The sequence below is a fragment of the Manacus vitellinus genome, unplaced genomic scaffold, assembly GCF_001715985.3.
Source record: "Manacus vitellinus isolate BGI_N305 unplaced genomic scaffold, ASM171598v3 scaffold_12_pilon, whole genome shotgun sequence".
NCBI lineage: Eukaryota > Metazoa > Chordata > Aves > Passeriformes > Pipridae > Manacus > Manacus vitellinus.
This window is the reverse complement of record NW_021938949.1, coordinates 8,227,901-8,253,584: the sequence shown is the minus strand read 5'-3', so window position 1 is coordinate 8,253,584 and position 25,684 is coordinate 8,227,901. Positions and strand designations below refer to the sequence as shown.

The following is a 25,684-nucleotide window of genomic DNA, read 5'->3' as shown; positions in this document are numbered from 1 at the left end:
CAAGGAGCCCGGGGACCAAACCAGGCCCTGAGCACCCCTGAGAGCCTCACAGTGCCCGAGACATATTTCTCCACCTCCGTCTGTCCCACATCAAGGCCAGGTACAAAGTGCTGCACCTGGGTTGGGGTCAATATAGGCTGGGGGATGAGCTGATCGAGAGCAGCCCTGCCAAGGACTTGGGGGTGCTGGTGGGTGAGAGGCTGGACATGAGCCAACAAAAGCATTGTGGCCAGCAGGCTGAGGTGGGTGATTCTGCCCCTCTGGTCTGTTCTGGTGAGAACCCACCCGGAGTGCTGTGTCCAGCTCTGGGGTCCTCAGCACAGGAAGGACAGCGACCTGTTGCAGTGAGCCCAGAGGAGGCCACCAAGTTGATTAGAGGGATGGAACAGCTCTCCTACAACAAAAGGTTGAGATAATTGTAATTATTCAACCTGTAGAAGAGAAGGCTCCGGGGAGAACTTATTGCTTCCTTTCCCAGTCTGAAGGGAGCCTGCAAGAAAGTTATAGAGGGACTTGAAAAGGGCATATGGTGACAGGACAAGGGGGAATGGCTTCACACTGACAGAGGGCAGGTTTAGATTAGATGTCAGGAAAAAATTCTTCCTTATGAGGATACTGGGGCACTGGCACAGGTTGCCCAGAGAAGCTTTCCCATCCATGGAAGTGTTCAAGGCCAGGTTGGACAGGGCTTGGTACACTCTGGTCTAGTGGAAGGTGCCCCTGCCCATGGCAGGGAGGGTTGGAACATGATGAGCTTTAAGGTCCCTTCCAACCCAATCCATTCTATGACTCTATGAAATGTGTGAGGGTGCAAAATCTCACGGCTACCCCGCGCCCTTTCCATCGGGGATGATCTAAACAGGTTGGAGCTGTTTAGAGAAGGGTGAGCCCCGTGGTGGGGTGGGGTGGGGTGGGGTGCTGGGCCCTGTGCACTGTGGAGGAGACAGGAATGAGGATGTGGATTGGGATGTGGATCTGGATGAGGGGGGATGAGGATGGGGGTGAAGATGCTGATAGAGATGAGGATGGAGATGTGGATCGGGATGGGTGTGGGGAACGAGGATGGGAATGGGAATGAGAATGGAAATGAGGATGGGGATGAGGATGGAGATGGAGATTGGGATGAGGATGGAGATGTGGATGGGAATGAGGATGGAGATAGGGTTGAGGATAGGATGAGGATGGAGATGTGGATGGGGATGAGGATGGGGACTTGGATCGGGATGAGGGGGGGATGAGGATGGGATGGGAATGAGGATGGGAACGAGGATGCAGACAGGGATGAGGATGGCGATGTACATCGGGACGAGGGCAGGGACGGGGATCGGCTACGTGCCGAAGGCAGCGCCGCGCCCGCCTCCGCGCCTTCCCATGAATGAAGCGGCGCGGGCGGTGCCGGCGGTGACGCGGCGGGGCCGGGCCGGGCGGTTGACGGCGGCCGTCAGAGCGCCATTGCGAAGCGGCGGGGGGCGCTGGTCTGGTCGGCGGCGCGGCGTGGGGGGAGGCGGCCGCCCCGCGGCTCTGTTGTTTCGCAGGGACTCGCTGGGCAGCGAGGGAGGAGGGAGCCGCGCAGCGCCCCGCCGCCGCACCGCGGGCCCCTCGCCCCGGCCGCCCCGCCACGGGGACTGCTCCCGCGGCTACGCAAGGAGGGAGCCGCCGGGGCGCGGCACGGCGGGGCGAGGCGGGTTGGGTCGGGAGTCGGGACGGGGGGGTGCGCGCCGTGCGATATGCCCGCCGATCGCGGCGGGGGGGGGCGTTTAAGGGGCGGCTCGCCGGTCCGGCCCGGTCCGGCGGCTCCGGTCCGAGGTCGGTTGGCGCGGGCGTCCCCGGCGCGGGGCGGGCGAGGTCAAAGTGCTGAGTCCCAACTGGCCGGGCAGTGGTGCCGGGCGCCCTGCACGGGGCCGGGCGGGCGCGCACGTGGGGCCAGGCGGGGGCGAGGGGCGGCGGCCGCAGCGTGGGGGTAGCGGGGAGGGAGGGGGGGTCGGGGCGCGCTGATCGCGCCGCGAGTGGCCCCGAAACCCCGGGGGGGCGGGGTCGGGGGGCGGCGGCCCAGGTCACACCTTCCCGTCCTCGCACGGGCGGGGGCAGCGCTGCAGCGCCCGCGGGAGGGGGGCGGCGCACCGACACCCCCGGGGACGCGGGGCCAGGGGTCCCCCGGGTGTGCGCCGGGGTGATGCTTTCCCGTCTCTTGTTGTTATTTTTCTCCCCCCGCCGCCCCCGAGGATGAGCGCGCTGCCTGCTTCTGCCTTTGAATGGCTCTTAAAATACATGTGAGGAAACCTGTTGTGACGCCGCGCGCTCCGCTGACTAAAAATAGAAGCTTTTGTAGTACGGAGGGAGCCGGGGCGCAGCCGGGGACGGGCAGCGTGGCCGCGGCGGTGGCCGGGCGTGGTGGCAGTTCCGGGAGCCGCTCTCTGGTCCGGCGTTACGGCAGAGCAGCCGCCGGCGGGAAACGCCAGGCGGGAGCCTCGCTGCCCGTCGGATGGGCTGGGGGTCAGGGCTTATCTCTGCTGAGCACAGCTGCTTTTTGGGTCGAAAGAGCGAGAGGTGCGTGGTGTGTTCAGGCTGGTCCCGGAGCCTGCGGGGAGGGATGCGTGTGCATGGGGCCGCCCCGAAAACGGGGCGCTCTGCGGCCGCCCAGGGACTGGCAGTGGGAGGAAAGGGGACGGTGACATTCTGGGAGCGGGCACGGCCGCGTGACTCTCTGGTGGGTGCGGGACGGTTTGGGGATATAATCAGAAGTGGGGTGGGTGGGGGAACCTCTTCAAGCTCCCCGTGACGGCAGTGGCATGAGATGGGAAAACATCCAGGCCACGAGTGAGGGGAACCGAAATCTCCAAATTCTCAGTGTGCCAGGGTCTGTTTGCTTCCTCCTCTTCCTTAGGCTGAGAGCCCGCTCCCTTCCCTTGTGGGCTGCTCCGTGGAGGATTTATTTTACGGATTCTGCTGAAAGCAGGCCATGAGGTCTCAAATTAGGAACGAGCCCCCTTTGGGCAAAGTTGTTACAGAAAAGGGAAAGGCCTCCATTTTCGCTTTCACCTGGCCGCCCCCTCCTTTGCCAGCGCACCTAAAGCTGAGCTGGGACTGCGGAGGGCGGAGAGAGCCAGTGAGAGCAAAGTGTTTCCCTGAAAAGCTGCACGCCCTTTTCTTGCACTTTCAGTTTTTATAAGCCCTGTGGCGGATAAGCTCAGCCCCGCGCCCCAGCCCAGCGTGTCGTGCCGTGGTGCTGTCGGGGGGGTTTTAGCAGCGAACGAGTTTTACCTTGTGATTTTTTTTTTTTCCCCACTGACGAAAGGCGCGCGCGTCCCTCCGCTTTTCCCCCCTCTCCTTCCGTGTGTCCTCCCGGTGCTGCCTGCGGAGAACCCTTCCTCGAGCCTTCCTCGTGCAGTCACTTCCTAGGGGTGATGGACGCCGCGGCTGCCCAATGGCAGCGCGCAGGGCTGCGCGGCACCGGAGTTAACTCTGCTCCTGCCCGGCCGAGGTGCCGGACGTCGGGCTGGCGGCGACGGGGCTGCTGCCGCAGGGTTGGGCACACCGTGACTCCCGCCGTCGGGACACTCTGCAGGCTCTGAGCCTGTCAGGGCTTGGAACCTGAGCCCTCTTAAATGTTCCCCGGCTGTATTACGCCAGGCTCGTGCCTTGCTTCAGAAGTGTTTCTGAACCAGAGACAGAAATTTGTTGGCAATTTGGTTTTGGTTTTTTTTTTTTTTTGCTTGCCTGTCAAGGACAGCGTGCTTTGTCATGTTTTATGTCATTTCTGCGCCGTCGCCCGTCTCGGCAATCTGTTGCAGCACAGAGTTCAGTACTGCTGTGTGCCTCCTGAAAGGGAAAAATACAGATCAGCTTGATACACTCTGATTTCCATCAGCATTGGGAGATGATTAATGGCGTGGAATGTGCTGCAGGACTTGGTATTGAAAATCTCTAGCTGTGTGAGATGTTTGGGAAGCGAAGAAAGGACAGCTGGGAGCGCTGGCCCCTGCGGCAGTCGAGGTTTGTGGGATAAGCTTGCTCGCTGATCATTTTTGTAAACATCCAGCTGTGAAATACTTGAGCGGTGCGAGCACTTTCAATTATCAGGAAGTTTCAGGCTCAGCACCCTGTAGAGATGAACATGCAGTTTCCACTTCTGCCTCAGCTATTGTTTGAGGCTATCTTCAAACTTCGGCAGAGAGTCTTCCAAGCATGAAGCAAGCACAAGCGATGCAATGCTCTGTGACCATCAACCCAAGGACTGGGGGGGAAAGGCAGTAATGAGAGCAATTACCCTGACACTGTGCTCCCAAGCAGAGGATGCCACTGCTTTGCAATATTGCAGGACGCCAAATAGTGATGCCACTATGTCCCACTGTTAGCAGTCGGTGAAGGTGTCTGACTTGATGGCTGGCACGTGGGGTCAGGAGCAGCAAAGTCAGGAACCCCAGTCCCAGCTGTGCCCCAGGATCTGGCTGTGCGTCCAAGCAAGTTATTTGTTGCTTGGTGGCTCATCTTGTGTGGCTGGGGGAGATGCATCTCTGGGCTAGTGATTGCTGAGGTGTAATTCCAGTATATCTCTGTCACCACATTTTATAAGTGTGTGATGGAAAAAGTGCTGTAAACTTGTCAGTACCAGGGCTGGCTGTCACATACCTTTCCCCTTCAGCCACCTCCTCCATGAAGTTTCAGAGGTGACACACAGGCGTACCCGCCTGGTACTCCATATCCCTGCTCCCTAACCACAGGCTCTCTGCAGCATCTGACTAGGTTGTTTACCAAACCACTGAAGATTATCTGATCCGTGTCCAGGCTTCCCCAGAGAGTGCCTCAGAGAGCTGTGTCCTGGCAGCTCTTAAATGTGCTCTGAAGGTTCCTGAATCTCCTCTTTGCTGCTGGATGCTGGTTCCGATCCATAAGGGAAATGGAAAGCTGGCCAGCTGGGCGAGGGCTGCGTGGAGCTCCTCTAGAACAGTAAACAGTGACTCACCCCCTCCTTGTGTCTTCTCTCTCTTCATGTCAAATATATTGCCTCGCATATGCTTCTCTACTCTCTGATTCACACCACCAGCCTGTCCCTCCCCGCTCTCATTACAAATGAGTGACAAGCGTCAGTCTGCCTTACAGGATGTGTGAAGGTTGTCAGAGCAGGAGAATGGATTTTTGAATGATGGGGAGAAGGATGGTGCTCTGCCTACCATGCTGCAATGTGCTGGAAATCCATGTTGTGCCTCCGAGTGGCAGAGGCACGGCGATGAAGACTGAAGCATCTGTAGTTCCCTTCACCTATCAGCTCAGATCTCCTTGGTAGGCATGTCCCTTTGGCTGCTGCTCTGGAGCTGGGAATAACTTGCGGATAAATGAGAAATTTAAACAGCTGCCTAGGAATTAAATGGCTGCATTTGGGAATGAGTAGAGTGTTCCCTGCATAGCTGTTGGTGCTGTATTGAGACGTGATGGCAGAGATCCCCGTCGCTGCTTGAACCTTGCGCTGTTTTTCTGCCCTCGGGAAGTTGTCGCTGGCTTGGCGGAAGGTGAGGGTTGCATGTTTTCAGTTTGCTGTATGTGTGTGAGAATGGAAGCTAAACACCAGCAGGGCTGCCTGCCAGGTGCTCATGTTCTGGCCAGGGTTGTCTTTCAGCGTAGAAAGAGTTTTAAAATTCGAGTTCATCTCCAGTTGTTGGGTGTCGGCAGCGACTTTATAGTAATTCCTTAATGTGTAACGCTCTTGGAAAGCCCTGTAGCGTGGAAAGTCTGAAATCTCACTCTGGCATGTTTTCTTTCTTAATTGCAAGCCTTGTGTGGAAAGCTGTGTCCTGCTTCTGCCTGAGTCAGGCTTTCTGCTGTCTTTCCCTTTCAAAGCAAAGGAACTGCAGATCTCTCGGTGGTCTAAGCTGAGACTGCCAGGCTTAGGATGTCAGCTGGAGACCTCCAGGTTTTTGGGAGGATGCTGCAAGAGGCATAGGAGTCGTCTGAGAGAGGGAGAGGGCGTTGGCAAGGCTGTCAATGGGTAACTTTATTGCAGAATTACAAGGGCTCTTTATGTAACCCACAGTCAAAACACTTGCTGTAAATACGAGCGTGAAACTGCTCTGGAAAAGCCTTTTCCCCTCACAGTTGGTGTATTACTACTCACTGCTTTATTGATGTAGCGTTCAAAGTGTGTCGTACTGCTTACAGAGCAGGATGTAACACGGTCCTTGTTCCAAAAAGCTGAGCTCCTAATTTTAGATGTGATGCAGCAAACGCAATTAAGGAAAGAAGGGCAGGAGTAGGGTAAAGACTAAAAGGGTTCTAATAATCAAATTGCAGGCAGGTTCCCAGAAGACCCCTGTGCAGCATGTTTAGGGAATGTTGCTGGGTAGGACTTGTTTGCGGAATGGTTTATGATTTTGTTGTGGATTTTGCTTCCTACCTGTGGGAGATGCCATGCTGATTTTAGTAGCTTGTTAGTAGCTGAATAGTCCCAAATAGTTCTGATGGGAAGGAGTTAGTAGATGGGGAGATGGAGCCTGAGGCCCTGGAGGGCTGCTGGTGAGGGTTGTGAGTGTAGTTGTATTGGTTTCGAGCAGAGCCTGGACCACATCTGTGGACCTTCACCTAGTGCAGAGATAAGACTCTTCCTGGCACTGGAGTCTTGAGTGTGAGGCTTGAGCCTGTTTGAGTATTTCTGCTTGTGTTATGGAACCCTGCCCTTTGGGTCGGGGCAGCCCCCAGTCTCCCACCCTTCAAGAGGGTCTGGTATCACTATTCCTTATGGTGCCCTGAACCTTCTCATTCATTTCTGTGCCAACAGTGGCTCTGGCCCATCACCCCTGGTGCAGTAGGATGGATCCCCGCCTATCTTGGGGGGGTGCCCTGGTGTGCAGGGGGAGACAGGTGTGCAGCAGAAGACCCTGTACCGAGCATCTGTGCTGTCTGTCCTCTGAGGAATGTGCAGGGTAAGGAGCTGTTGCTTTGGTGACATGGAGCAACAGGTGACCAGAAGGGATTTCATCACGCAGAGCTGGAGCATTGCTTGGGGTGGCAGGTGAGCCCACATGCTGACCCCCTCTGAGGAAACCTCCCCCCTCGGCTCGTGTTTTCCATGGTACTTTACATTTCTTTCCATCTCTGCGCAGCCAAGTGGCCCCGTTCAGTTTTTCCATCGGCTGGCGTAGAAAACGCTTTGAAGACGCGCTGGGTGAGGATCAAAAGGCTTTTTGTGCAGTTGGTGGGTGTGACACGGGGCTGTCGTTGGCCTCCCCCTCCTTTTTGCCTTTCCTTTTCCGGCGTTAGCAGCGCGGCGTGCCCAGCGTGCCCCTTCCCTTGTAGGGATGGGGGTGGCGAGGGAGGGGGGATGCCGCTGAGGGAAGGAAGAGTTTCTGATGCTGTGGGAATGTGAGCGCTCAAACTCTGTAAACAGCTGGTGACTCACTGCATAACTATGGCACCAACTGCCTGCGGCCCGGCGCTGCGCCTCTGCAGGGAGGGGGCTGCCGGCCCTTTCCTCTACGCACTGGCAGCGCCTCTGCGCTCCTCAACTCTGAGACGAGTCCTCCTGGCCAAGACAAGGAGCTTTTTCCTTCCTCCCGACTGCTAGGGCCTACGTCTGCGCCTCCGGCCGGGAGGTAGGGGTGGGCAGCAAATGCCTGGTGCGGCGGGGAAGCGATGGATGGACGGCAAAAGGGCAGTGCTGGCATCTGAAGAAGTGCCTGTGCTCGCAGGGGATCCTGCCCTTCTGAAGAGCACAAAGTGTGGCAGGTGCTCCCCCATCCTTTGGAGGCAGCTGCAGGGGGCTGAGACTTGCCCCTGTGACCAGCCCAGCAAGGCAGGGGCTGCAATTTCAGGTCTGCCTGGGGTGGGGTTCGGTGCTGGAGGAGAGCAGGGAAGGACTCGGTGATGCTCTAGAAAATGCAGTGCACACCAGTTGCTGTAAGTGGTCCATTCATCACAGAGCATCTTGGCTTGTGCGCTGTGCGGCTGTCCTTGTCCCTCCTCCAGACATGGAGAGCTGTGCTGTCTCGGGCTTAAAAATAGAGGAGGCGCCTAAATACACTCCCTAATATCTAGGATAGTATCTTGCAGCTCTGCACTTACAGGATTATTTTTTTCCTCTCCTGCTCTTCATCTTGATCTTTACGTAAGTCGTGTGATGATGAGGTGTCTTGACTGATAAAATTCAAGTGACAGCAGCACGGGCTGAGCCAGCACCTTCACCCACCCAGCTCCCAACCAGTCCTCACGCCCCACCTTTGCACCCCCCAAATCCCGCTACCCCTGTTTGCAGATATGAATGAGTTTGTTTACTCTCCGACGACCTCGTGATGTCTTTGCACAGACATGACCTGAAGTCATTATTGCTTTTGGGCTTCTCTGTTTCCATGGTGACTGTCTCCGGGTTGGCTACTTTCCCAAGGTCACCATGGCAACTATCAGAAGGGAATCATGCTTGGGATGCTTTGGCTGGATTTTTCATGAATGATTAGGATGTGTGACACGATGCAGACGTGGAAATGGGGAGGGTTTGGGCTGGGCTGGAGAAGGTGGGGGGAGAGAGAGGACTCCCGCCAGACAGGCTGCACTCTGCGGTGCTGCGGGTGTGCGGCCCTCGAAGCCGCCCTGCGTCGGTGGGGGCCGGCGGCCTCGCCCCCTCCCGCTCGGGAGCCATAGGCATTAGGCTGTGATGGTGGCGCGGTTGTGGTCGCCTCGCTCGCGGTAGGTACCCGTCGGAGCGTCGTGCTGCCATCACCGCAGGGCGAAGGGTTTGGGTGGAGGTGCGGGCAGGTGAATTTTTGGCAAGGCGCTGGTCGAAGGGGTGTAGTCGCCAGCTAAGGTGAGAGTGAAGGGCAGCGTCACGGCAGGGGACAGTCTGCCTGTCGATGGACATGCCTCCACGTCACTAGATACATCAAGCAGGTCAGCTCTCGCAGCCCGGGGCTGGAGGATCGGGAAGCAACAGTCTTGGTGTGTTGGGAGAGGCAAACTCCTGCCTGGCTTTGTTATCGGGGGCTTTTGTTTCTGTTGTTCGGGTTTTCTGGTGGCGTCTCCTTTGGGTGGGGACAGCGCTGGAAGCAGGTTACAAACCAGGCAGCTTCTTTCTGGGTTGCTGGTTCAATTTCGAGCTGGGTTAATAATCATCAAAATAAGAATGAAGGGAGTTGTTGTCTTGTGGCTTTTCAGTGCCTTTTATGAGCGGAGGTAACTCTTAATTCAGTCCCTAATAGGCCATTTGGAGCGTCTGGGATTCCTCCGGAGGGAGGTGGCGGGGCCTGAGAGGCCACGCTCTGTGCTCCCCTTGGGAAGGGGTGGCACATGGCAAGGCGCTGTGTGGTGCTTAGTGTGACTGTTGTTTATGGGTGTCCTTCCCCCTCCTCCCTGCCCTGTCTTCCCTGCTGGATCTGTAGTTAATAGCAAAATATGAGGTCTTAAGTGTTGGGAAGCAATGCGCTTGTCAACACAAATGTCTGAATCCATCGCAGTGCTTCAAACAACTGTGTGGTTATTTCTTCCAGTGGTGGTCGAGTTGGGAGTTTGGGCCACCGTGTTTGGTATCTTCTTCCTGCCTTCGTCTCTGAGATTAACCTATAAATCTTGTTTTGTTTTCCCAGTTGCAATTTCTGAGCAGTTTTGTCCGGAAGACTGTGCTCAGGTTATGACGACTAATCCCAAACCGAACAAGGCATTAAAGGTAGGCAAGAAGGCTGGGTGAGTGGGGCTGGGTGGCCAGGGAGGCTGTTGTGGAACTGTGCAATGTTGGGTCGTACATGAGTATGCTGATACAATTTCCCACTATCTAAAGGAAAGGTTAGTGTAGAAGAATACCAGCGATACCCAGAAAGAGGTCTGAAGTCTCTGGGATGGCGTGGAGGCTGGTGTATCCCAGTTGCCTATCCAAGAAACTTCTGAGTATAGCAGGTATTGGCAGCATCCTGAAACCACTGCTCCCAGGCTTGAAGTACTTTTAGTCTCAGGACTGGGAGGCACTGGGGAAGAGATGTATTCAGCTGGTGTCTCTGATATCTATGAGAAAGTAAATGCCTCGGACATGCCAGCATGGTGGTGGTCTGTGCATGGGCTGTGCATGCATTGTTGAAATTTCTTTCCAGTGTTTTAGCTCTTCATTCCATATGTACTTCAGTCTCTGAAAAGACAAAAGGATGGTGTCTTAAAAGTTCAGGATTCAGTGATATTAAAGGTCTTCTTGATTCTACGATTCTGAAAATAATGGTGGTGGCAAACCTGCTTGACAAAAGGCACAAGGCCTTGGTGTGGTTTCCTCATGTAACTTCACTCTGGCCTGTGCCCCAGCATAACCAAATCAGGCTGTGTCCTTGAAGCCAAGCAGGGTTGGTTTTGTTCACTGCTCAAATGAGCAAAACGAAAAGCCATAAAATGCTGAATTAAGCCCTGCACACAAGCAGCTATTCTGCTTTTGAGATGCTGCACTAGTATCCCAACATAATGCTGCGAAAAGGTGTCATCTTTAGCATTCAGTGTGAATTTTGGGTCCTGACCAAGGGCTTCACAAACAAAAGGCTTCATCTGGCTTTACGTTTGTCTCCTTGAAAATCTTGCTGTTGGGTTCACACCACTTTCTCTGACCTAAGAGGGTTACCCAAACTCAGATGACAGCAGCACTCAGATCTCTGCAATGTTTAACCCAGATGTTTTAGTGGAGCTTGTGCTCTTTACAGCACTGCAGGGGTGTTTTCCAGGTAGGGCTGTCACATTGCCGAGGGGTGGCCTTGTCCCCTTTCTGCTGTCCAGAACGTCCGTTCGTGTAGGGTTGCTGCTACCCCTGTGCTGTTGGTATTTGCAGGTAAAGGAGGAGTCAGGAGAGAATGCCCCAGTGCTGAGTGATGATGAACTCGTGTCAATGTCCGTACGGGAGCTGAACCAGCACCTGAGGGGTCTCACCAAAGAGGAGGTCATCCGTCTGAAGCAGCGGAGACGCACGCTGAAGAACCGGGGCTACGCTGCCAGCTGCCGCATCAAGCGCGTGACTCAGAAAGAGGAGCTCGAGAGGCAGCGGGTTGAGCTGCAGCAAGAGGTGGAGAAGCTGGCCAGAGAAAACAGCAGCATGAAGCTAGAGCTGGATGCCTTGCGCTCCAAGTACGAAGCACTCCAGACCTTTGCTCGTACCGTGGCGCGAGGGCCTATTACCCCGACCAAAGTTGCCACCACCAGTGTCATCACCATCGTGAAATCAGCCGAAATCTCATCCAGTTCTGTGCCGTTTTCAGCAGCGTCCTAGTGCCCTCGGTGGGGGGAACTAGCAGCCTTTCAGAGGGGAGGGGATAAGGCTCTTATGCATTGTTCCGGAGTCCTTGGTCATGTCAAGAATTGGCATTTTAAGAATTCTCTTCCAAAAGTGCAAAAAATAGAAGAAAAAAAAAAAAGAAAACGAGAAAAACAAACAAACCCAAAGGGTTCCTACAAAGGGAACTTAACTGGCTGCTTCTGTCTGGACTCAGTGGCTCCATCAACCTCTCGTGTCCAGGATTTGAGCTCTGTATGCAGTACAAATTGCAAGATCTGCTTCCTCCTTCCCCCTGTGTCCACAAACCCCTCTCAGCTGTGGGGAGCTTTCCAGCTGGGAGAAGATACCTGAGGAGCCTCCGGAGTCTTCGTGAATGATGCTCAAGAGCCAGGAAACAGATGGACTGTAGAAATCATCATGTGAGATGAATGTATGGGAAAAAGAGTTTCCTTTAGTGGCCTCCTACTCCTTGTAAGAAGGGTCTCCCCTACCTTCCCCACTTCCATCTGATATTACGAGGGCAGGGATATAGGCTCTTTGGATTTGATTTCATCGTGGTATGAGTGGATGGGAGTGGGAGGACGATGGAGACTAATGCTTGGGTCTGACCACACCCATTAGGAATAACCTTTTGTTTTTGATCCATGCTGTTAAATTATGGAAAAATATATATTTTACATATTTTAATATGCCCCATTACCTGTGTGGCCTGTAAAAACTACATTGCAGCCTCCTATATTCCAAGCCCAAGTTTCCCAATAGCTCCTTCCCAAAGGTGTGCCTGTGAATTGGGTATATTTATGCAGTTTATTTCTTCCAAATGATCCACAGTCTTGAAGCAGCAGCTTTTTTTTCCTGGATTCCCTGAAGCTTAGGGGAGGGAGGCACAGTAAATGCTGTGAATGAAGAGCAGTGTGATGGGGAGGAGAAGGGGAGATGAGGAGGAAAAATGCTGCAAGTATTACTGGTGGAGGCAGAACTGGCTGTGAGAGAAGGTGGGACAGTTCTGCTGGGATCAGCACTATGAGAAGGGGTTTGTGCAGCGTATTTCAGAAGGATGTTTTTAAAGCACTGAAGTGTAACTAGAGGGCAATAGTATTCAGACAGGAGGAGAGAAGTTTTAGAGTCTCCTCTTTGACAAAAGCATTGGTAGGTTAGCAACGAGCATCCCAGCTGGAGAGCTGTGCTCGACAGTCCTTGATGACCAGAGAAGGGCTATGGGGAGGTCAGATGGGAGCTGGAAGAGTCTTTTCCTCTCCATAGCACATCGGATGCTGAATTTGGGATCCAAAGAGTACAGTGAACAACCCTCAGTGTTCAGACAACCTGTGTGAATGTGACCCTGAAACTTGACGCTTTCTCTTGCCAATGGGTGAATTATCCTGAGAGGTGCACGGAAGGCAGGATGGAAAATGTGTGTGTAGGGGATGGAAGAATTGGGATCGAGAAGTCGTTCGTATGGCTCTGAGCAGTGGTTTGGGAGAGGGATTTCTGGCTTGGCAATGGGCAGGAGGTGGGAAGCTGAAAGGAGGGATTCTGCTGTAGTGCAGCAGCGCTGAAAAGATGAACGTTTCCAGGTCACTGTAAAAAAAAAAAATAGCTATGTTGGTGTTTGTGTGTTTTGTTGTTGTTTTTATTTTCTTTTTAAAGTAGGAAAGAAAAGGGACTGTGAGTTTCGTAGGGCAGGTCAGAGACTTGTGGAATGGACGATGCCTGTTGTCACGCAGGTAGAAGAGAATGAGATTGCTGAAGTTCAAGATGAGGAGAAGAGCTTAGAGAATTTGGGCTCCAGAACAGAAAACAAAGATCACGGAGAATTCATGAGTGTTTTGGACTGAAAGAGAATAAGCAAGTGCCACCGTTGTTGCAAAGGGGACAGTGAGCTGGCATCTGACACCCAGTATAATTTGTTGTTTGAGGCTTTGTCTTGCCTTGGATGGCAGTAAGTTAGTGAAGCCCTACTTGTCTTTGGAAGAAGTCGTTAGCTTGCTTTTTCTTTTTTTTTCACCTTGTCATCGGAGTCTCTGGATTTCCCAGGAGGATCCCTTGTGAAATAGGTTAATGAAAAGAAAAACCTCAGACTTGGTTCTCATTCAGTCCTCAACATCGACATCCGTGACCTTACTGAGCCAGAAAGGGTGTCAGTGAAATGCTTCCTGAAGGCTCATTCCCCCTGCCAGATCCACGTGTTATGGAGGGGAGCAGGGAGTTTCCTTCAAGTGATTTTCCAACACGTAGAGTTTGGATGACACTTAGTGTTACCTCATTTCTCCTCCACTCCCTCCCTATCTCCAAACAGGCAGATCGATGTCCTGTGTATCAGTACCAGTTATTGACTCCCACAGCAGAAGCTGAGGAAGAGAAAGATGTTACTGTCATTTCCTGGTCCTCTCATGTTCTCCAGCTCACAGACATTGGAAACTTTCCCAGACCTTACAGGTGCCTCCAAAAACAGGCAAATGGAGACTCCTGGCACTGTTGGGGCTTTAAATGAAAACTTTATTGAAAAAGGCCAGTTGACTTGAAAATGCCCAAATGCTTCCAGTCTTTAAAACAGCTCCAGAGCTCCATAACATTCCTGGCTAGATAGGAACACCCTCTGGCTGCCCTTGACACCCCTCCGGGGAAATCAGACCAGTCTCACCAAGGGAGATGGAGGTCCAACTTTGTTCCGTGGGGTCTTCTTGCTGTTGGAATGAGTTGAGAAACATATCTTTACGTGGCACTTCCCTTGTGGCCAAGTATTTCTTTTTTTTCCAGTTCTTGGAAGGGTGCCAAAGGCTTGTCCAAGTGATTGCTAGTTTAGTGCTGGTAGGCACTTAAATCTCTGGTCACTCGATAAAGAACAAGAGGCCTGGGTGTTGTTAAAGCTGTTGATACCATAGCCATGGTAGGTAATCCATATTGGATATCCATAAGGACCACGTGGAAATATTTAAAGAGAGAGAAATATATATATAAATATATAATTATATACATTTTATCGTACAGATTTTTCGTAAAAAAGAAAAAAAATAATTTTTTTTCCAAGTTTGATACTGTAAATCTTTATTAAAAGAAATTGCCAGTCCAGGGCTCCCTGGGTGGTGACCTGGAGGGGAATGAAATGTCCTGGCTAAACTTCCACAGAGGGATCAGAATTGCAAGGTAACGTGGAGGGAGGAATGACCCGAAAGCTGTTGACCGCGTTGGAGACCCAGCTCCTCCACCCTCCTCCCTGGAGGGCCCTCCAGCTTGGGGTTGTCGCGTTGCATTCCTCTGGGGTTCGGTTTGTTTCTGTTGTGTTTTATTTTTTGTTTTGTTTTGTTTTGTTTGGCTTTTTTTTTTTTCCCTCTCCGTCCTGCACTTGCTAACCTGACACCCAGGGCGAGTGCGGCGCGTGGCGCTGGCGGCGTTGGGGCGCGTTCCCCCGCAGCCGCGCCTCTCGCTTGTCTCTTTGCTGCAGTAGTTTGGATGCCGGGGCTCCCTTCTCTGCCCCTCTTAGTTTGTTCCCCCGACCCCGCTGAGGAGCGGGGGCTCTGCTTTGTGAGTGCTGGGATCCTCTCCCCTGGGCCTGGCCTTTCTTTGGTTGCTCCCCATCCGCAGCGTGACGTGGGAACCGAGGGCTGGGCGGGAGGCAGGAGAAGACGAAAAGCGTCGTGCAGGGACCGGGAAAGGGCATCTCTGTTCTCGTAGACATGTTTGCTGTGCTCTCTGTTGGGAGTGGGGAACCTTTCCCTCCAGGGCAGCTCCATATCCCTTAGAAACAAGTCTCTGCTCTTGCCCAACTCTACTGCAAAGGGCAGAGACCTGGGTGACACGGCAGCGCTGGGACAGCCGGGGAGGGACGGGGCGGGTGCGGAGACGAGCTGTGGCAGGGCCAGGCGCGATGCCACGGGAGCATGAGGGATGGCTCAAGACCCCGGGGAGGAGGAGGAGAAGGTGGCAGTTTTTTCTCTCTCGAATCATTTAAACTTCATTGTCATGATTGTTTTTATTTAAAAAGTAAAAAAAAAAAAAAAAAAAAAAAAAAAAAAAAAAAAAAAAAAAAAAAAAAAAAAAAAAAAAAAAAAGAAAAAAAAAGAAAAAAAAAAGATAAAAAAAAGAAACAAAACAAAACCGAAAAACTTTTGTAATGTGGATTTGTTTTCCTTCGTCTGTATTTCAGTCTGCTGGGGTGTTTCCGTAGATGGTGGATACTTGCTTTCATTTTTTTAATGATAGAAGTCTTCTGTTTTAAGTTGTTTTTTATCACCAGCTCATTCTATCCTCTGTGGTTACTCAGTAATTTCATTTCAATATTTATTTTTGTGCTGCTTTTTTATTATAAAATAAATTATTGATATACCAAGCAATGTGGATTCCTGTTTGTAAGGCGAATAGCCCTGTGTATGTGTCCATTACTTCTCTTGACAGCCACAACGTAATTTATTGCTGTAAATTTAGCTGCAGTGACTGGTTTTTTTGTACCTTTCCAATAAAGCATTTTCTGGTTTCAGACTTGCCCTGGTCTATGGTCAGCGTTTTGGAGCCTGAATTGATCTTCAGTGGAGTGTTTTCCTTGGTTTTTTTGCTGCCTGTCCCCAGTGCAGCACGCAGCTGGTTGCTGGCTGTGGCGCTGCGGTGAGCAGTGTGTTTTTCGGAGGCAGGCTGTGCTAAGGCAAGTGGGATGGCAGCTTGGGCTGTTGCAATTGTCTGACCCAGGCAGGCGGAGCCCATCTCAGCCTTTCTGTGGTGCTTTCTTGGGCTATTTGGAATGTGCTTAAGGGATGGCTCTTGTCTGAGCTGTTTGTCAGGTTGATCCCATGCTCAGACCACGTGTACCTGTTCCTAACCCTGGCTGTGCCTTTGTGCACAATCAGTGGGTGTCTGTGTTAGCACAAGCAGGACTGACAGCTCAGCAGGCACCTGCCTGCAGTCGTGATGCTGAGCAAGGCCACTTGTGGCTTGGAGACACTGTGACCTGTCTTGCAGTGCTGCAGAGAGACACTCTTCTTTCTTTGGGTTGTGAAATATCCCTTCGCTGTTTCCACGTGCAACTGCCTGTGAATAAACCCTTACATCAACACTTCATCTTTTTGCTTGTCCCTGTTGGGGCTTTAAAGGGGTGGTACATTGTGCCACTGAGCTCCCAGGGGTTGTGTTGGCTTTGAACTCCTATTCCAAGTGGTTGTTTTTCTTTAGGGGGCAGCTGAAGGGGGAAAACACTTGGCCATATTGACGCAGTAGGTTGGAGGCAGATGGGTGTGTTGGCCAAAGCTGGAATTAGAGGTAGGGCAAAGTGGAGAGGAGCAGGGCTGAAAGGCTTTGTGTGTCAGCAGGTAATGGATGGTCATTAGGTGGGGCCAGGCAGGCTTGGCTGAGCAGGCAGTGGGTGAAGCCTAGGGGGTGATTGCAGTCTCCCTGCTGAGCAAAAAAAGCATCATCAGCTGCTTCAGCTCCTGCCTGAAGAGATGGCAGCAAGGAGCCAGTGACATGGGAGAGGAGAGGGAGGTGGGCCAGTTGTGACTGTTGGAGGCATGGAGGAACATTATTTCAGGAGGAAAAGGGCATGAGGAAGGGTCCAGGTGGAGGTTCAGCAGTGAAAGGAAACTCAACCTTCACCATGCTTAGGGGAGAAGTCTTAGGGAAGGGTCTTTGTGAACAGGGTGGCAAAAGCACAAATCCTGCTCTCTGGTGCAGGTCTGGCAGCCTGTTGCCTGTCAGCAGCTGGGCCCAGGCACTCACTGGTAGGTGTCAGCACCCAAAAAAAGAAGTGTCTGTCTCTGACTGGGTGCTGCATGGTGAGCAGCCATGTATGAGAGCTGGCTCTGCTGTGGTGCCAGTGGCCACCTTCCTTCCCCTCTGCTTGTAGGGTGGTCAGCCCTAGCTCCTGCAGGTGCAATGGCAGGGCGTGCCCTGTGAGGATCATCCCTGGTATGAGTGGGGTGTAAACCTGCCTGACCCAAGTCCGAAAAGCACCAGGAGATCCGATAGCTGCAGCTCAGCCTTGCCCTTGGGGAAAGCCCGAGGACAAGTGACAACTGGAAAACAAATCTGCCGACCACCAGAGCCTGCTGCTGGCAGTGAGAGACGCCTGTTCCTCCCGGGCTGCCTGCTGGCATGGCTCCAGGCTCAGCAGGCTCCTGTGTAGGTCACCCGGGTGCTCGCCGCCAGCTTTCCCCGCGTCCTTGTTGAGGAGGTGGAGGAGACGCATTAGCAGAGGAGCGTGGGACCACATCCAGCCCACACCACCGCTGGCATTTCTGTTCCCTGTGGATGTGCTTTGACAGCGTAAGGGTTGTAGGGCCGTGACAGCGCCCAGCCTGAGCTGTCAGCTCTTGCCTCTCTCCCCTCTCCCAGAAAAAGGACGAGCAGGAGGCCCAGCTCGCACCGGCTGGAGCAGGGAGGGAGCAGGGAGGGTGCCTGCTGCTGCCGTCGCGGCAGCCAGCTGGTGTCCAGCCCAGCACGGCTCCTTCAGGCTGGTATCACACTGCTGACTTGCATGAGTCACAGCTGACTTTTTTTTCTTCCCCCCCCTTGTTTGGCTTGCAAGAAAGATCTGCTTTACATATAATACAGTAATCAGGGCTTGACATAAATAGGCAAATGTTATTGTCTGTGGTGGGAATTGCACCTGCTGGCAGAGCAATGGAGGCAGCCCATTATGCACCGGAGACGATCATTTGTGCAGTGAAGTACAACCACAGTTCTTGCTGTGTTCTTGTGCAAGTCTTTATCTCAGCGGCTGCGAGAGCTTCGACAGATGTGCCATCATCACCTCTGCAGTCTGTCCTCGCCCCGGGAGCCGGAGCAGCCTCTGCTCCTGCAGCTGTGGCCGTCCTCTCCCAGAGGGGTGAAGATGAAGATGCTCAGCTGAGATGTCCCTATTTCGGTGCTGGCTGTGTTACAAAGCCAAGCAGCCTCGTCCCTGAGCACGGAGGCTGCACTTTGTGGGCAGGACAGTCCTGCTCCCAGGATGCACAGGTTCCTGGATGAATGCCTGGATGCGCAGACCATATGGCTCTTGTTTATGGACCTCCTTGCAGGATAAGTGGCAGCTGTCTCACCTGCTGAGCAGGTATGAGCAGCTTTGGACCACAGGGACTCGCGAGACTGGCTGAGCTATAGGATGCTTGTGTGGAATCTGGGCTTCGGCATGGTAAGATTTCTCCAAAAGTCATCAACTGGTTGTCTGGTTGGTGCTGGAGTCTGGGCTTAGCTTAGCTAAACCAGATCTAGCACCTCTGAACCACTGCACCCACATCTTAGGCGAGGGTTGGAAGAGGCGCTGCGCAAGGAGAGGAAGCAGGGGACATGCACATTCTTTGTGGAGTGAAAAAGATGAGCACAAATCCCACAGGAATGCCAAAATGTGCAGGATGCTGCGTGTGCAGGTATTTCTGCTGGGCCAGCATTGAGGGGCAGGGAGGACGTTAAGCTTAAGAGCATCAGCATTATAGCAGGAACAAGCAGATCGAGGGCTCTGCTTGCTGAGCTCAGTGAAAATGCTTGCTCCGTGCTAGAAATTGCTGTTTATTAGAAAAAAGAAATAAATAAAATAATTTCATGTTGTGATTTACATTTTGCAGTTTAAGAACAGGGGGGGAAAAAAGGACCCAAACACTTGGAGTTGTGTGTAACAGGGCTCCAGGCCTTACCTATCGCTTTGTTTGCCACATGACTGCAAATCTGAGGCTGCAGACTTGCCCTCGTCCTTCCACTACCCAGCTCCCACCCCAGACAACAGCCCAACCAGTGCCTAGGTAAGTTCACAGAGATCATCTGATTACAAGGGAATAGAAATCAGACTAAAAATTGGGGGGGAAAAAAAAAGAGAGGAAATTTAACAGAAGGATGTGCACTCTCCATCACTGATACAGGGAGAATCCCTCCTTTCAGGCTCTTCCCCTACCAGTGGTCTTGCCCTGAGTGGTGACATCCCCCAGCACCTCTCTACCCCCACGATGGTCACCCAGCTCCCACCTGCCTTCCCACAGGTCAGGCAACGCCCAGGGACCAGGAATAGTGAAGGATGAGGAGGAACAGACAGTTCCCAATAAATGAATTCCTACCACCACCAGTCACAGTCCAGTTCCCTAACAAAGACTCTGATAAGGAAGCTGGAATCCCTTTTAACTTCTGATCCATTCAGAGATAAGCTGCTTTAGACATAAACAAGCGCTTCTGTCACCGGCAGATCTCAGAAATGCAGCTGCAGACCTCTGATTAGCCCCAGTGAGGTCCTGCCCGAGCTCCCAGGGGAGTTACTCAGACAGCTGCATCCACATCTGGAGGGAGAAGAAGATGACTTGCTCTTCTTCCATGGTAAAAGTCTTTTGCACAACTCTGTAGGCTTTTCTGGGAGAAGGAGAGGGGAAAAGATGTAAAAATAAGGAATGACGTCTTTCAACCATTACCGGGTTTTGAGGTGAAGCGAAGTCACCTTCCTGGGCTAGTTTTCTCCACGGGGCCCTTGGAGATCATTTTTTACTCAAATTGGGAGAAACTAGAACAGAACTGTGCTGAGAAAAGCATTTCTCTCAGGCCTCAGCACTGCTTAGAGGTAAGAGGAGAGCAAGGGCAGCTGGTCTGTCCTGCACCCCGGCTCCCCTGCCTGCCTGGCATCCCCCAGTGTTGGCACGGGGCTGGCACAGAGGCACCAGCAGTGGGGCAGCAATGCAGGGTCAAACACAGCCTCATCCGTAACAGCAGGAGAGATGGGACAGCAGAAGCTGGCACTATTTGATTTAACCTTTCCTTGGGTTATTGCATCTTCCCTTCGAGAGACTGGCTTTTTGGGTAGAGCTCCTGGCTTCCCAGTGCTCTGATTAGACCAGGTTGTCTCAGCCTCGAGACACCTCCCATTTGCATGGGTTTAAATCTTTCCAGTGTCACTGTTCCTTCTGATATCTCCTATAGCTCCTCATCTGACAGGATCAGCACTCTCTTCTCAATGTTTTTGCTCTTCCTGCTGCTCTGGCCATCCATTCTGGAGGCCACGTGCCCGTTCTGCCCTGGTGCCTTGTGCTCTGCTTCCTGCATTGACTGCTGAGTGTACTGCTGGTACGTGGGCGAGAAGTTGTGGATGGCATCCTGCACGATGTCCTGGGGGCTGATGGTCTCCTTCAGCCCACTCGAGATGCTCTGCATCGGGGCAAGGTTTGCTGCAAAAGAGGGAGAGCAGGAGGGTGATGGGACATCAGTCAGTCAATGAGCCCAAGCACTTCAAGACTGGGATGACACTTTTCCTTAGAAATTCAAGATCAGAGGCTCATTGTGGGCCACGTCAGCTTGCAGTGGCAAGCTCCAAGAAGGAAGGCAACTCCACCTCCATGTTTCAAAGAGGATGGATCCTCTCCTACAGCATGTGGGTATCACGTATCCTCTAATTCTGCCCATTCACACCAAGGTCTCTCTTCCCATCCCCTTGCTATGGTTTGTGGTATCATTAGGGAACAGGGAGAAGGAACCCACTGAGCATAGGATAAGGAAACTTCTCTTGTAGTTTTTAGCATCCCATTGGTAATGGGATACTAATAAAATAAGGGGGGTTTCCTCTTTACTTAGTCATTGATGAAGGAAGGAAGGAAGAAGTGAGGAAGGATTACCTGTCGAGTTCTCTTTCTTCTCCCTGTACACCTGGCAGGTGAATGCGTAGCGCAGGGCAATGGAAGCAAACAGCATCTCAATGCAGATGATGAAGTTCTGGTAGCCAGCAGCCACTGTCCCAGCTCCCACCTCCTTCCCATCGATGATCTGAACTTCAGGGATCACCCCACATTTCTCCAGGATTGCTAGCAGCGTCCCTGTGCAGAGGAAGGGAGAGAGATCAGCTCTGCTCCTGCATCCCTGAGCCAAGTGGGGCTACGGGAGGAGAAGCGCTGGGCATCCATGGTGGGACCCACCTTGCCAGAAGGAGAGGAAGATGACTGCCTTGATGGTGATGAATTTGAGGACCGGGTCGAACGGGCGCAGCAGGTCCATGGTGGCAAAGTAGAAGAGGAAGAGTGCGTAAAGTGCCAGGCTGACGGAGAAGTTGTAGATGATGGTGATGTAGAGGTATCCACTATGGACACTGCAGGGAGAGAGAGAGCTGCTGCCCTGGGCTGCGGGGATCGAAGCAAGCTGGGGGCAAGGAGGGATCAAATGGGGAGTGGGAAAGTGCAGGCTTTGCCGTAAGGGAGAACACAGCCCAGGTGGGGAAGAAGGGGCAGAGAAAGCAGGGGGCACTCTCAGCTTTTCCTCTGTTGGTGGGACCTCTTTTATTATGGCTCACAGGAGTTTTGTCCCTTTACTGTTTGGGGGTAGTGAGTCTCCATTCTTGGCACTTCGGGCTCACAGTGCTCTCACCACCCACAGAGCAGCTCCCCGGGGAGATTGACAGGACACACTTGTGATGGAGCAAGGATCCATCCTCTCCCATTCACCCTCCCCAGCCCAACCCGCATCCTCACTTGAAGTCTCCATCATGGTACTTCCCGAACGCCTGCAGGATGATGGTGACGATTGCCATGAGGGGTTTCACGATGCAGAACTGCAGTGTGGCCTGCACAGGGGAGAGACATGATGTGTCCTGAGCCGCAGGGACATCCCACACCCTACATCCCACCTCCAGCCCCTTCCCACGAGCCAACCCCTATGCTCCCGGGACAAAGACACAGAGGAGAGAGCAGTTCTCATCACAGGAGTGACTGAGGGGTGAAATAAAAACCAGCACGAGGTCTGCAGATGAGAGGGAGCAGGGCTTCCAGAAGGCATCTCCTGAAAGGCAGCATAGCCACTCAGAGGTGGGGGACCAGGTGGCTTGGGGACAGATGGGTGGCAGGATTCAGCCCACAGCACAGCACTGGAGAGTTACAGTGTCCAGGCTAACCTGGGACTGGACAGAGATGGCAATCTGAGTTCTGCAGTGGGAGGAGACCCTGACTCAGCAGTGAGTCAGAGGCAAGGACAGCGAGTGTGCAGCCCTGCTGCTGGCCAGATGCCGGCAAGCTGGGTGAGCTGCCTCCCTTAGAGGAAAAAAACACTCAAACCAGCATTTTTGGAGAATAATGAAGCAGAACCCCCTTGGCAGGGCAGTGGGGAAGAGACCTGTCACCCAGAGAGCCCTTGTCCAAGGGGAGTAGAGCTGATGCTCCCCATCGAGTACCCACCTGCTTGCAGAAGCGCAGGAACCCGATGGAGTAAGACATACCCTGAAGGCAGCAGGTCCCATAAAAGCAGCTGGATCTGGAAGCAGAAGCCAAGGAGATGCCATTGGGGCTGCTGGATGGGGAAAGTGGGTGAAGGGCCAAGGAACTCATGGGATGCTGGGACTTACGCAATGGGCTTCCCTCGGATCTCTGTCATGATGTTGCTCTCCCCTCCAAGATACTCAAAGCACAGGCTCAGGAAGCTGTAAATCACAAAAGCTGCCAAGGCAAGGGCAGACACAATCAGCAGGATTGATGGAAATTCAGGATGAATTCCCATTCCTTCCTGCTCATGTGTTTTCTCATCTAACCTGGCACTGCACCAGGATTTGGGATACTGGCAGGTGGGGTCCCAGCTAGAGGAGCAGCAGGTCAAATCCATCTGACTTCCCAGCAGAGTCAGACACACTGCACTATGTGCACAGAATTCATTGCAGGTGCAGCAGCTCCTCTGGGCACACACAGTCCACTCAGGGACCCTCTGCATGGAAGGACCTCAAAATTGCCAAGGGACAGCACAAATGGCTGGTGGCCAACAAGGAGCAGGTCCTGAACACTTTTTCTGGACATCCCTATCACTTATGTTTCATATGTTCCAAACCTGAAGTAATACAAATACCCACACCACTTAGTTCCCCAGGAGTAGAGCAACAAGACAAAAAAGCAAAATTAATCTAGCACCTCAAAACACCCCAAGTCCCCAGTTTCTTGGGTATGTCTGCTTTCTGCTTTGGAGAAGCTGCATTTCTACCCTACAGGGAGCCAGAAAACCTCCTTCCCCAGGAGCATGGTACTGGGGTCCCTCTGAGCCTGCAGCCAGGTGTCTGAAAGGCACCAGCTCATTGTCTGTGGGGCACCCTCTCCCTGCTGCTGATGGAGAAGAAAGGGGAAAACCTCTACAGGGAGGAGAGTGGGAAGTGAAAGTGATGGATATTTGCCACTTTGTGCAATCAGGATGCTCCAGAGTTTGGTCAGCAGGATGAGAGCCCTGCTTTGCCTTCAGCTTCCCTGCTGAGGAGAGGCTGTGCTCACCTTCATAGCAGTCACGAACCGAGTCGAAGTAGACATAGTACTGGTGGCTGCCGAGGAGGAGGAGGCTGAGCCAGGAGTCGAAGGCGTAGATGGGCACGATGAAGAGGATGCGGATGATGTAGCGCTGCTCCTTGGGCATGGTGTAATTCCTCAGGTGTGTGTAGATCTGCAAAGTGCCCAGAATGCAGAGTTGTGGCTACCAAAGGTCAGGATGGGAACCAAAGATACCCCCATCCCACAGGGGTGCCCTGTCAGCCCTCCTCCCAGGGATGAGAGCTCTGCCAGCTTCCTACCACAGCTCCATCCCAGTGCTTGGAGGCACCAACTTGCCCCAGGGCTGCCTTCAGCAGCACAGATCTGCACAGTACCCTAAACCATGCCCACTGGCAGTGTGGCTCAGGGCAGCTGGTGCTGTGCACCCCGAACACCCTGCTGGGTGTTGCCTCCAGGCAGTATCAATGCCCTGCAGCCTCTCCTGGCTCCGGCAACCACTCGGGGAGAGTGTGGACAAAGTCCATCCTCCCAAGCTGCCAGCACCAGGCTCCTGACAGCGGAGATATCTCCTGTGGGCAGCAGCAGGAAGAAATACTTATCCAGATCTGAGTGATTTGCAGTGAACTTGGGGGCAATCAATAGTTTTGCCCTCGTGTCAACCCCAGCACTGAGCCCCATCTCCGCTCCAGCCCGTACCTGGTGGAAGGTGACGATGAGTGCTGACCACACGAAGATGCCAGAGATGGCCTGCGCCGTTGTCGTGGTCAGGAAGAGCTGCTGGTCATCCTGGGAGTTGTTGTGGGCAGCCATCCGCAGGGAAAAGGCCGGGGATGGGAGGGCTGAGGCCAGCTGGGCCACAGTGCCAGGCCCCAGGGTGCCAGGTGCCACAGGAGAGGACACAGCACGTGTGGCATTACTCATCTGCAGGGAGGGAGAGGGAAAGGGAGTGGTGCAAGAAGGCAGGAGCAAGGTAAGCTGGTGACAGGGAAGGTCCCAGCAGGTTTCCCAGCCCACACAGAGTGTACAAATCTCCTGTGAGGTTTATCTCCTCCTCAGGGTTTTTCCAGCGTGTTCCTCAGCCAAACCAACCCATTTGCCATGTTGGGTCTGCTTCTCTGCTCCTCTCAGAAGGGAAATGCAAACATCCTTCAAGAGTAGACCCTCTTTTCCCTGAGAAGGTCTATGCAGTCCCCATGTCTCCCAAAACACATGCTTTTCCTTCCCAGCCTTGCTCCTTGTTTTCTCAGGAATAACTATCCTGCTTACATTTGTGCCCACGTGAGTTCACACCTCTGGCTCAGGACCCTTTTCCATCATAAACCAGAGACTTAAGGGGTTAAACCCATCCCTCACCCAAGATAATAATAATGAGTCCCTTACCAACAAGCCATCAGGACACCGATGTCCTCCTCCTTGGGAGCCCAGAAAACACCTGGATCCCTGTGGTCCCCCACAAATTTGGCTCCGTTCGACATGTGTAGCCTGCTGTGGGCAAAGCCCGGGGCTGCCCAAGGAGCCAGATGTTTGGCATCACCCAGGTTCTTAATACAGCTATTTCAGGACTGTGGGAGTGTCACTGTGCCAAGCAGTGCCAACCCCAAGATCTGAAGGGCAGCCAGTGGTCCCTCCTGCACCCAAATTAAGCACAAGGGAGCAAGCCTGCCACGCCACAGGCAAACCTGCTGCCCCTTAGGGATGCTGGAGCACTCCAGCATCTCCCTGGTCAGCCTGTGCTCCTGGAAGCTGGTTGCCCCAAGGCACTGAGCATTCCTGGTACAGAGGGTGGCCAGGGCATATGAGCACCGTGTACCCTGTGGCTCCAGTCAGCAAGGACCAACCTAATAATAAGCAATTATTTATAGGGCAGCTTCATATCTCAAGGCCAACAGATGCTTAAACTGCCATGTTTGGGTTCTCTTTCTGCTAATCTATGGAAAGCTGTTTTTTTCCAAGCATAACAATAGCAGTTTTAAAAATACAACAACAATCTATGAGCAGAGCTCCAACAATATAGATGCTTTTCAGTGCATTGTTAATAAACAAATATTTTAGCTGCTGGGTAACTATCACCTGGGGTAAAACTGTAAGCATGAACTGGAGAGAAGCATGAAAATATCTGCCACAGATAAGAGTGGTAGGGAATGACCTCGGTCCAATTAAAAACTGAAAACAAACCAAAGCAAGAGCTCACCCTGCGGCTTCCTCTTCTGCCCTCTCCCCAAACCCCAACCTCACAGGCGAGGAAACTCAGCTGGTGTCAGATCAACAGCCCTAAAAATACCTTTCCCCC

General features: G+C 53.0%; 2 protein-coding genes across 2 annotated transcripts; one reads left to right on the top strand and one right to left on the bottom strand.

Moving 5' to 3' along the window:
* The first annotated feature begins 9,563 nt into the window (after nucleotides 1-9,563).
* MAFK (MAF bZIP transcription factor K) lies at nucleotides 9,564-12,967 on the top strand. The gene is made up of 2 exons (XM_025894516.1): nucleotides 9,564-9,643; nucleotides 10,775-12,967. The coding sequence occupies exons 1-2, from the start codon at nucleotides 9,608-9,610 to the stop codon at nucleotides 11,207-11,209; spliced, it is 471 nt and encodes a 156-aa protein (XP_025750301.1). The 5' UTR covers nucleotides 9,564-9,607; the 3' UTR covers nucleotides 11,210-12,967.
* Nucleotides 12,968-17,803: 4,836 nt separating this feature from the next.
* TMEM184A (transmembrane protein 184A) lies at nucleotides 17,804-25,638 on the bottom strand. Its single transcript, XM_029957943.1, has 9 exons — nucleotides 24,775-25,638; nucleotides 24,091-24,315; nucleotides 23,401-23,566; nucleotides 22,497-22,587; nucleotides 22,330-22,405; nucleotides 21,631-21,722; nucleotides 21,082-21,251; nucleotides 20,785-20,982; nucleotides 17,804-20,340 (listed from the first exon to the last, which is right to left on the bottom strand). Exons 2-9 carry the CDS (start codon nucleotides 24,313-24,315, stop codon nucleotides 20,090-20,092), a joined length of 1,269 nt encoding a protein of 422 aa, XP_029813803.1. The 5' UTR covers nucleotides 24,775-25,638; the 3' UTR covers nucleotides 17,804-20,089.
* Nucleotides 25,639-25,684: the final 46 nt, after the last annotated feature.

Coding starts and splice junctions, on each gene's coding strand:
- MAFK (XM_025894516.1), top strand. CDS start 9,608: ATGACGACTAATCCCAAACCGAACAAGGCATTAAAG. Junction 9,644..10,774: donor AACCGAACAAGGCATTAAAG/GTAGGCAAGAAG, acceptor TGGTATTTGCAG/GTAAAGGAGGAGTCAGGAGA.
- TMEM184A (XM_029957943.1), bottom strand. CDS start 24,315: ATGAGTAATGCCACACGTGCTGTGTCCTCTCCTGTGGCACCTGGCACC. Junction 20,983..21,081: donor CTTCCTCTCCTTCTGGCAAG/GTGGGTCCCACC, acceptor TCCTCTGCACAG/GGACGCTGCTAGCAATCCTG. Junction 20,341..20,784: donor GAAGAAAGAGAACTCGACAG/GTAATCCTTCCT, acceptor CCTCTTTTGCAG/CAAACCTTGCCCCGATGCAG.